Source organism: Xiphias gladius, chromosome 13, assembly GCF_016859285.1.
Source record: "Xiphias gladius isolate SHS-SW01 ecotype Sanya breed wild chromosome 13, ASM1685928v1, whole genome shotgun sequence".
In the NCBI taxonomy this organism is placed as follows: domain Eukaryota; kingdom Metazoa; phylum Chordata; class Actinopteri; order Istiophoriformes; family Xiphiidae; genus Xiphias; species Xiphias gladius.
The window spans coordinates 14,225,291-14,237,392 of NC_053412.1; the positions used below are offsets into that span (position 1 = coordinate 14,225,291).

General features: G+C 38.8%; 1 protein-coding gene across 2 annotated transcripts in view; it reads left to right on the plus strand.

Annotated features, from left to right (window-relative positions):
- The window catches only part of runx1 (RUNX family transcription factor 1), a 73,048-nt gene that overhangs the window by 49,270 nt on the left and 11,676 nt on the right, over positions 1–12,102 (plus strand). For both annotated transcript variants that reach the window (XM_040142438.1, XM_040142439.1), the window contains 3 exons: positions 684–840; positions 9,170–9,274; positions 11,770–11,973. In XM_040142438.1, coding sequence (XP_039998372.1) covers positions 684–840; positions 9,170–9,274; positions 11,770–11,973 — 466 coding nt within the window. The remainder of the gene's footprint in view (positions 1–683; positions 841–9,169; positions 9,275–11,769; positions 11,974–12,102) is intronic.

A 12,102-nucleotide genomic window follows, 5' to 3' on the forward strand; every position in this document is an offset into this window, starting at 1 on the left:
TATTAGCATGAGCCTTTGTAAACTTCACTATTGTCTGATGGGTAAGCCCCTGAGCAAGGCACTCACTGACCAACAGATAAGACTGTGGTTGTACTATGTAGATGGCAGGTCCGAAAGTTGTGCACGTGTGTGTGTGACATTTACAGGGATATTGTATCTCTGATATCCATAAACGTATGCAAAAGCATCCATGAATCCACTTAGAGCTGGTGGAATGAAGAGAAAAAAATGGCGCAAATTTTTTTTTTTTTTTTTTGGAAACAAAAAATTACGTTGGTAATACCTTTTTTCAGCCCTTGAGTAGTATTTGTAGGTATTCCTTTCAGGCTGCATACTGCCCCAACAAGCTCCATCAATAAGGAAGAGCAGCCTATGTGTAATGTGAGAGGCAAAACCCAGGGCAAAAAAAGTTCTCAGAGCACTTATCTTCCCACTGGCTGCCGCTCATTAAGCCTATTGCTTTGAGTGCACAGTTATAACTGAAGGTGACTCATATGAGTATATCAGCATTTTTGTCATCTCAGATCTTTGATCTGGACTGTTGAGAGTAAGAGGACATTGTTCAGACAGACAAACAATAAAAGTGAGCGGGACATGTCTCCCCATCCCCAGTGGAAATGATGCCCTTGGATATACATTCAAAACGCCATCTCATCTCCTGTTTTCTTCGGTCATGTAACAAGGTGGTTGCCCTGGGCGACATCCCTGACGGCACTTTGGTAACGGTGATGGCGGGAAACGATGAGAACTACTCAGCGGAGCTTCGCAATGCCACGGCTGCCATCAAGAACCAAGTGGCCAGATTCAACGACCTGCGCTTCGTCGGCCGCAGTGGAAGAGGTACACATACACATAAAAACACAAAAGTACAAAAACAATGAGAATACAGATTTTTGTCATGTTTAGATGTAAAATAGGCACAAATATTGGCCACAGTGGCATAAACCCAAATAAAATCAGTTTCGACCTTTATTATCTCACATTGGTTGAAATTTATTAAGTGTGTTTTTCACAAGCACAAAACACAGCATGGATAAATTAGGGGAAGTACATGTGAATAAAAACAGTATTCCAGTATTCACACAACTTCCTCGTAACACCCCATTCAACGTCTGCCTTGCTCTGAAACCCCCCCCCCCAACGGACACACTACACCACAGTTACTCTAAATCAGTTGCAGGCAAATGTCCCAACTTATCTATTTAAAACACCAGTCATGTGTACACAAGCTCACACACACACACACACACACACACACACACACACACACACACACACACACACACACACACACACACACACATATACATTCATAAAGACACATAAAAATGACAAGTACTCCCCAGCTGAATGGAATATGGGAATAACTGTCAATATTTGACAGATTCCACGATCCTGCTCTTGAAAAGTTATCATATTAATAATTCATGTGCAGTAAAACTCAAATAAAGAAAGTTGAGGGGTAGAAATTTGTTTTCATGCAAATTTAACGGCAGGGAGTACAATGAGGTTCCTTTTCCCAGCATGACTCCATCTCAGGAGTATTTTAGGATAAAAAGTTTTTTTTAAATTATTATTTATAGTTGGATCAGTTTACAATTTACAAGTTAGTCAATTTATAAGGTACACATAGCTAAAACTAATGCAGTCTAATACAACAGTCCTGTAATAAATCCTCCTCCCTGAAGGTTATAATGTTCAATTTTTATTAAAACTGTTATAAAGAGTAGTTGATTAAAGTGTGTGATCATTTTGGAGGCTGCAATTTGTGGTGCTGTTGAATTATATTGTATTATACAAAGGGGTGTGTCTTTTGTTTAGTCTACCCTCACTGATTTGAATGGGGTGGACAAAATAATAGGAACACTTGTCTACATAATGTAGCATCTGTCTGCTACAAGCAAATTATTATTTATAGTTGTTTATTCCAGAAGCACAAAAAGAAAAATCAGTAACTGAAGAAGTAGACCACTAGATTGGCTGTATTAACACACAGTAAAGGTGATCGCAGCAAGCAGGAGGGGGTATTGTCTTCCAAACCATTTTTATCTGCATTTTTATATTCAGGTTTTTTTGTTTTTCTTTTTCTATTCAATGCGACTCAGGCAAATATGTACTTGCTAATGAATAATTAGAGTTTTGTTCGACTTATTATTCCACTGACTCTTTATATTTACTTTATCTTTACTCTTAAATGACTGGAGTCTAAAGCAATGAAGAGTCTACAGTCATGCTAGCAGCTTTGTAAGGCTGTATTTAGGCATGGTGTTGCTTTGAGCTAAACGATCAAATATGCATGATAACATGCTAATGTTTAGAAGGTTGAATCTTTATCACGTTCATCATCCTAGTTTATTGAGTTGGCATGCTAACATTTGCTAATTAGTACCAAACACAAAGTACAGCTGAGGCTGAGTATTTAGTCATAAACTAAACTAATGGAGTTTAATTTTTGGCAAATCTCAAAAGTTATTACACTTCATCCTGAGGGAAGCACGAATGTCTGTGGCAATCAATCCAATATGTGTTGAGATATTTCACTCAGAATCACAGCTGTTAACATCATGGTGGTGCTACAGGAAAAATCAGGGGATCATCAAAGTCCTTATGATTCACCCTCTGAGGACCATGAATATCTGTACATATTGATTTTCACTGCAATCAGTTCAGTAGTTGTATGATGGCTAAAAAAAAACATCAGCCAGTGTAAGGAAAGGCAGCAATGACTTTAAGGGTTTGACCAGTGCAGCCTTTTGCATACTAATAGTGATACTTCTATGACCTGTAGTAGCAAATAGTTGATCTATTCTAAATACAGTATGCTGGATCTTTAAAAGATAGGGCTTGCACTATTCTATATTTTTCTTAATGTCAGCAATTCCCATGAAAAGGCCCACACCAATAAGGTGTTAGTCTGTCTCTCAACTTTCTGATTTCCCTACACTGTGTGTGGCTCTAAGCTCCAAGCCCTTTTATTTCTTCTTAAGACATAAATCTTTAAAAACAGCTCACAAATACACCAATTAGCTGATCAGTTTCTATTGTTTAATTATAACACTGTAGTTTTTTAAGAAATGTTACTCAAACAGGAGGAAAGAGGGGATTCATTGGGGACTATTTTCAGTGGCAGATTAATCCACATTTGGTGCTGTAGGGAGTATTTCCAGCAGCAGGACAGTGTGTGTGGTACTGAGTCAAAATAAACTCTAGTGTGCGCGTTGTGTTCATGGTGATGAAGGAACATGTCACCCAGTGCAACAGTGTGGCTCACTGATGTGATTTTAATTGTTTTTACACAACAATGGAGCTCTATGACACAGATGAATAATATATATAAGGCTTTGGAAACACAGCACCTGTTAGTAGGCTACATACAGTGTTGGTTTGGGTCTACACATGGGATTTATTGACTAGAAGGAAAATAAAGAATATCACCAGACTGATCCTTTACCTTCCAGCTTAATGAGAATGTATGAACTCTACCAATTATGTCTTCCTCTTATGATATAATGGGTGTGATGAGATCATATTTATAATAAAGGATCTTGTGTTTTTTCAGGAGCTTTTCTACCCTGATTTCTGTGGGAAACTGTCAATACATTGAGGGTTTGATGTTTCGCATTATAACAAGCCACATCAGCCCACATGTTGAGCAGACTTTCCCCACCTAAAACATTTAACTGTCATTAACTGTCCATGTGGGAAGTGGTGAGTTTAGCTGCCGACACCAATGAATGGTATAGTGGTTTGACTAGCGGTTTCTTTGTGGGTGTTTCTGTGTATGTGTGTGTTTGGGTGGGGGTCAAAGATCTCAGACTTGGTCATCATTAGTCAGTGTTCCCTGTTTTGCAGAAGCACTTAGTTACAACACACACACACACACACACACACACACACACACACACACACATAGTGATACACTCATGATTTTTGCAGTATTTACACAGTGTTTATATCAATGTAGATGCACTTTGGAGATGCACATTAATAGCAGTCATTTCAAAAAGTTAGTTTTTGAGTTAAGAAACTGAAATTAGACTGTTGATGGTTCTATTAAATCCTATTGTTGAAATTGGTCAACGGAAACTAATTTCCAATAGTTTTGAAGTATGTAAAAATGTATTTTTATAAGGTTTTACGTAAAACTACCCTCCCCGATTTGATCATAGCACCAACAAATGCCTAAATGTCCTTAATTGATTTAGATTTTTTAAAACTCATCATTGAGTTGAGTTTCAAAATATTATAACTGTGATAATATAACAGCGACTTCAGGGAAAATTGATGATTTGGTGATGCTTTAACAAAATCAGTCTGATGACTGTTTCCAGCTTTGCAAAAGTGTCTGAGACTCTGTCCTGACTAAACCTGCTAATGTGAACTCATCTTTTTTACACCAGCTTTTTTACCACTCTGTCGACACTAAGCCAGGGTTTCTCACACCCAAAGTAGAGCTTTTCTAAAGCAGTCTCCATAGTGAATATGGCCGTGTTCAGACAGACAACAGCAATGCATGAAAACTACAGCCCCCTCCGTCGTTTCAGGGCCCTGGCAAAAAAATGCAATGTCATCTTGCAAAAAAGCTAAACCTGACTTAACATTTAATGAAACATAATATAAGCAAATACATGCAATTGTACATTTTTGTTTAAATATATGCCATTTATTTTACTTTGTAACATGAATGGCACATAAGAATATATAGAGCGAGGAGATGGAGCATCACTGTATATTAGGAGTATTTTAAAATACAAAATGTTTTTTTTAAAGTTTATTTATAGCTGGATCAGTTCACAACTTTACAGCTGGTCAGTTTATTAGGAACACCCAGCTAAAACTAATGCAGTTGATAAAAGTGTGTGATCATTTGCTGCAGTTTGTGGTGCTGTTGAACTGTATTGCATTATACAAAGAGGTGTGTCTTTTGTTTAGCCTACCCTCATTGATTTGAACGGCGTGGACAAAACAATAGGAAAACCTGTTTACATAATGTAGCATCTGTCTGCTACAAGCAAATTATTGTTTATACTTGTTTATTCCAGAAGCACAGAAATAAAAATCAGTATCACAATTAGACTGCAATATTAGCTGTAATAAAACACAGTAAAGGTGATCACAGCAAGCAGGAGGGGACACAGTAGAGGTTTAACCAGATGAGACTCAGTACACTACTATGGACAGAACAGACAATGTAATATTTATCATGTCTTGTGTGTTTATTTCATATGGTGTTTCAGCCTGTTACCCCTATATAGTATGTCTGTGATGTATCTGTGTGTTTGTGTGCGTGCAACGTGAAACCAGTTTTCAGTCTCTCTTTTAGTTCCTCTTTTAAACAGGACCATCATTTTTCTCTTTCACAATATCTGACATTGTGTTGCAGCGCACATAAGCACTCATACACAAACACATACACACACACATATTCACACAAACAAATGCACAAAAAACAACTTGTTATTCCAGGAACACACACGTTGCTTTGTTGAAGATGGTGTATATAAGAGATTCCGTCTGATTGGGGGATTGTGAGAAAAACTGGATGACTCCAACCCCGCAAGTCCTGACATGATACACTCAAACAAAAACACACACACACACGCAGAGTCCACCTCATGTGTGAAATCCACTCTTATCTACAGAAATTGAAGGAGACATAGGGGTGATTAGAAAGAAAGTCACACACATACTCCTTTGTGATTTAGTCAACTTGTGTGTGTGTGTGTGTGTGTGTGTGTGTGTGTGTGTGTGTGTGTGTGTGTGTGTGTGTGTGTGTGTGTGTGTGTGTGTGTGTGTATTTGTGTTTGTGTGTCTGTCATTGGCTACATTTTTTAAATTTTAGACTAAAGATGGCTTGTCTAATTGGGGACAAAATTGGGAAAAAACTCATTTTTGGGTCAGTGGTAAAGGTTAGAGTTAGAGTAAGTCTCCAGGAAATTAATACCCATCTATGTAAAGTCCCAAAAAGCAACCAAGGTCAACGTGTGTGTGTGTCTGTGTGTGTGTGTGTGTGTGTGTATGTGTGTGTGTGTGTGTGTGTGTGTGTGTGTGTGTGTGTGTGTGTGTGTGTGTGTGTGTGTGTGTGTGTGTGTGTGTGTGCATGCGTGTGTGTGGGCATGTGTGAGTGGGATGCGACCGGCTGGCTGATAGACACAACAGACATAAAAGACTTCAGCTGTTCCCTCCCTCCTTTCTCAATCAGTCAAAATCTCTTACTGTAAACTCTCTTTGTCAACAGTCTGCACAAAACACACTCCATCTTTCTCCATGCTATATACAGCACAATGTATTTTGTTTATATACAGTAATGTATAGGGAGTAGACATAGAACAGAATATACAGTATACAATGAGTATGCATATGTTGTATTAATGGGAGAGATAACACACCCTCTAGTGGTTGTCAGTATGGCAGATGGAGTTGTCCACCATCAAAACCCAACAGGCACATTACCAGTGTTTATGCTTAATGTCAGTGCAGGACAAAAAACAACACATGCCCATATGCTTGAATCAATGGATTGTGCGGCAAGTAAACAGAATGCTGCGTGTATTAACAACATTGCACAACAACAGTGAGTAGACTTTAACATTTCTTCTCATGGCTTAGTCCAAACTGAAAAGAACTGCAGTGGATCTATCATCCAAAGCAGTCACAAATTCAACAGAATGAATAAACTCCAAAACACAGTGCTTAAACATGTTTATTTTGCCCTTTCTCCTGGTTTTTATAGTTCAATAATTGTGTAACTCATCACTAGACAGCATCTACCAGCCCAGTATCTCTGAATTATTTACATATTGAACAATTTTGCACCTAACAATTTATGTCAAGTGCCAATATTCAGTTCATGAAGTAGTGTGTTCTTTATCTAGAGAGGTGGACAATAAACCCAGATTTATGCCTGACACAAAGGATTAACAGGAGTCCTGCTGATAAAAACCTATGGCATGGGTTTTGCTTTATAATTGAGCATCAGGAAAACTGGCCACTGCAGTGCCTTGCTGAATGATGTTGGCAAAGGTTGTGCAAAAGTTAGCTTGAGGCCCTCTGTGTTTTCAACCCTCACTGTGTAAATGGACCGGCCTAATTCAAATGACCGAGAGGAATGCTTTTTTTCCCACAGTACTAAAGTTGTTCTGGACAGAGCCTAATGCAGTTCGCTGCAATCGCTGTTGACGAGTAGGGGTGGTGGAGAGCAGAAAGTTTGCAGTTGAGGTGGCTTTTATACATACAGTATTTGTTACTGAAAAGAAAACAGTTGTACATTTTCAAAGAGGCGAATAGCTACAGCATAGCCTAGGGTGTCACCATGGAGCACCTAGCAACCATAGGTATTTAATTGTGCGGAGTTGGGGTTGTCGATGATCATGGAGCATGTCAGATTCTTCAAGACTTCATATCCCATCACCTGGACTCCATGTTTGCTTTTTTACTTCCCATAACCACAATCTCTCCCTGACGTTAAGTCTTTTAGATGCCTAAGCATTACCATGTCTTAACCATAGTTTATTTGTCGTAACCACAATCTTTCCCTAAATTAAACTGTACAGTAGCTTATGTATGAAGATATTGTAGGGGAAAAAATGTAAAAATGTGTGTATTGAACATCACAAAAGAGCATAATTTAACATAATCCAGGGTTTTGCAGAATCTTCCAATATCTATATCATCTCTAGCGAAACGGCTTCATGAGTAAGCAAGTTTTCTTGCCCTTAAGAGAGTCTAAATTCTCTTTGTGACCCATGAAATAACATGAACATTTTCTATATTTGAAGGCAAATCATGTGGAACTTGAAGTTCGTGTGGAAGCAGACATTGGCCACTTATTGAGGCTTTAGTCAGTCATCTGTAGCCATCTTTGAATCTGCGATTTTGTTACTTCAAAGCTGAAAAACAGGGATTACAGTTGAGGTACTTTATCACTTCAAAGCAGAAATAATTGAAGTGAAAACATTTAAGCAAACTTAGTTAGAAAAATTCATTTATCATTTGTATGCACATAATATATGACAAAATTTCGTAAGTCATCAGTGTTCTCATAAATAATGTAATAGAGAAATGTTCAGAGAAAGAGAAAAAAGATAAGCAGGGTTAGACAGAAGTGGGAGTAACACCTGGCATTACCCGCATATGTGTCTGCAGTATGTGTCTGGCATCAGACTGTCAGCATGTGGTAACTTTACTTCAGCCCTGGCAGACAACAGTGGTGGTCTGCACGTGTGTGTGTGTGTGTGTGTGTGTGTGTGTGTGTGTGTGTGTGTGTGTGTTTACAGCAAGCATAGTGTTGAGAGAGTTTTACTTTCAAAGCTTAGGCTGGCAGTGACCCCCCCCCAATAGGGTCCACACACAATGATTTTATCAGCAAAATGTACTCCAAAGAGTCCTTTCATTTAGTTGTCTCGTCACACCTAAACATTCAGTTGTAACAAAAAGCAATCCGTGGCACTTTTATAGATTATAGTTCAAAAAACATGTTCAAGTGTGAAGTACGTCTTTAAATCTATATGTTTCTAGCACCTTCTATTTCGCAAAGACATGCAGTTGAATTTCGCTGTGCCACCTTCTAGTGTGAAGGGGCCTTAATGCTATAACTCAATAAAAGTCATTAAAATGGGAAGGAATTGAGGTCTGTTGTCACTGTATTGAAAATATCAGTATAATCAATACAGTCTAATGTTATATATTTCATATAAATGTAGTTGGTAACATAGAACACACAGCTACAGTGACATAATTACACACAAATAGTCAACACAGACATCATACTTCACCCATCATCGTGTCTATCATGGTATCCTTGTGTGTGTGTGTGTGTGTGTGTGTGTGTGTCCGTGCGTTTGTGAGAGAGCAAGAGAGAGACAGAGAGAGAGTGAGAAAGAGAGATTGTGGTTTCTGGTTTATTCCTGTCTGGGGGTCCATGACTTACATGACTTAATGCATCAAGCAGACCTAGAGGATATTTGGAGAGCACGGCAGAGACAGAGGAGAGAAGTAGAGGAGAGTATTGCTTAAAATAGAGCCTTAATACTAATGAACACCTTTTTCCTTCTTGTCCTCCATTACATTCCATGTCTTTGTTTATTTTTTCTCTCATCTTCTCATCTGTTCTGCCCCGATCTCTCTCCCTGGCTTCCTCCCCTTGCACTCTTTTCCTCTCCTCTCTTAGGGAAGAGTTTCACTCTGACCATCACAGTGTTCACCAACCCTCCTCAAGTTGCCACATACCAAAGAGCCATTAAAATTACAGTGGATGGTCCTAGAGAGCCACGACGTGAGTTACTCTGACAAACACACACACAAATGCTAACATTTTTTCTCCTCAGCAGATAATAACATGTGGAGTCCCACAGGGTTCAATTGTGGGTCCGATGTAATTCTCCACTGACATTGATTCCCATGAACCACCTACAAATACATTGGCATACATTGTCAGTGTTACTCCAGCAGAATCTAAAATTCTCTAAAACTGCATCATGGATCTGAACTGATTTCAAAAAATTCTGTACAACTGAATTAAAGTAAATTAAATAAATTCTTACTGAGGCACCCTGGCTTTGTCAGTATGCCATTATTTGAAACAATGCTATCACCAGACAAGAACATCAGTATTGAATGAAATCTCAGATTACACTCAGTGACAAGGTTTTTTTTTATGTCTAATGCCAGTGTTTTTGCTTTCTTTAATATCTGCACATGGTAGCTACAGTATGGTTTAGGTTAGTTATGGTTAATGAACTATGATTAAGGTTAGGTAACTAAAACACTTGGTTAAGGGAGGGGAACGATTGTGCTTATAGTTAATAAAAAGTCAAACATTAACTGCAGGACTGTGGAACTGGAACTCCAGTCTCCTATATGAAAGTCTGATGTGCGACATTCCCATCCACTGCCCCGACTTCCACACCATTACTTTTTACCTTGTTACGTAAGGGGCATACTACTTCCTGCACTGACATCAAATGTTGTCACTGGACATAAATCGTGAGGTGCAGAATTACTTGCAGCAGGTTAACAACTTCATATGAACTGTGGGAGACAGCTACTTTTCATTTTACTTCCGAAGAGTTTGACTAACATTTGTATGCACATCAAGTCTATATTTACTTTTTGTCATGTGTTCTCTGACCATGAGTTACAGGCTCCTGTATCTAGCATTTTTGCCATTAAATGAACAGCGCTGAAGTCTCTATGAGCATTTTAATGTGTATCTGCTGACAGTAGTCAGAGAACATATCAAATTTAAAATATTTGGGAGAAAACAATTGAGAAGTTACAATTGATATTGTCCGATGCCAACATTTAGTGCCAACGTGGGATGATTCTTTTATCAACCACAACCACAACCTTTTCCTAGCCTTAGCCTTCCCCATAGTTTATTTGCAGTAACACCAGTCTTTCCATAACCTTAACCATTCCACAGTTACCATGCACAGATAATGACGAAAGCAAGAATTTTTTAAAATTATGTCATTTAATGTAATCCGAGGTTTTGCAGAATCATCCAATATTGACTTTTTTTTTTCTGCTGATAGGGTTGTATACTTAAGGACAGTGCAACAAACTCAGAAAAAAACATGGGTCAAAATCTTCATCAAGATCAATATTGTTACTATACTCTGTGCTGTACTCACAAAATCCACATAAACTTTGATCTTAAGTCAATATTTATATGTACAGATCTTATGATGCATTGCTGCTTGAAAAAGTTGGAGTATGACAGTTGTTTATTAATTTTACTTCTCAGCTGACAAAATTGTATTGTATATTATAATATAGAATTTTTTCAACCTAATAATATTATGTGATCACTTAAAGTTATATTTTCTTAATATTAAAGTTAATAAAGTAACTATTCATATAGTCAGTGAAGACGTGACTCTAATGTCTTCATACATAGTCTCAGTTGAGTGAGTCAGTAAGGAGCCTGATGCAACACTGAGTTCCTCTCCCACTCAGTGCGTTATGAAACATGGGGATTTCTAATGGCAGATGAAAGCACTGAAAATGACAAACAGATTTTGTTTTGCTAGTAAACATTAATATATGTCATATGAATAATACTTATTAATCTTAAATGGAAGTGAACTGAAACAAGTGACACTGGTCAGGAGAGTCAGGAGAGACATTAGGTGACAGAAAGAGAGGAAGACTCCTGCCAGCTCCACTCAGCTGTGAATAACCATCACTCGTCTCTAACTCGCTCACACACACACACACACACACACACACACACACACACACACACACACACACACACACACACACACACACACACACACACACACATACACACACGCACCCACATACACGTACACACACAGTATAAATACACATACATGCGCACTTCCCCCATTGGGAGGAAGTGCCTGTAACTTGAGCTCAGTCTCAGTGCTTTGAAGTGCAGCCAACACCACAGACAGCATGACAGACCACCACACACATGGTGTGCCGCACAGACACGTGTGTGCCTGTGCGGCGCCCATCGCCAGATTCCCAAGCGCAATAGCAGACAGAGTGTGTTAGTCGGGACATTGTTATAGCCTGTGTTGGGTTTTAACTGTTACTGAAATCCTTGGATTATGTCATCAGATTACAAACATGAGGTAATCTACTGACAAATTTTCATTGATTTCTAAATTGGTTTGGGTTGCACACTTTCACAAAATAAACAGCTGTGGATTGAGTTTGCAGAAATTTGGTGTTGAGGATATATATTTAACAGCAATGATCAGGAATCATCACAGTTTCATCCCGTCTCTCTTCCAGGTCATCGTCAGAAGATGGACGAGGTCAAACCTGGCACTCTGGCTTTTTCTGAGAGGTTAACAGAGCTGGAACAGCTGAGACGGAGCTCGATGAGGGTGACGCCCCCTCACCATCATCACCATCAACCTTCAGCAAACACCCGCCAATCTGCAGCCCTCAACTCTGCGACATTCTCCAGTCCTGCGCACACTCAGATAACTGCTGGTAAGAGCCAGTGGTTACACTTACATCTTATCAGCCTCAATCAGTACAACAAGCTATGAAATCAAGGTGGCCATGATGTAGTTCTCAGCCTCAACTGTGGTGCTTTTTGTGAACAGAGTTCTCAGTGCT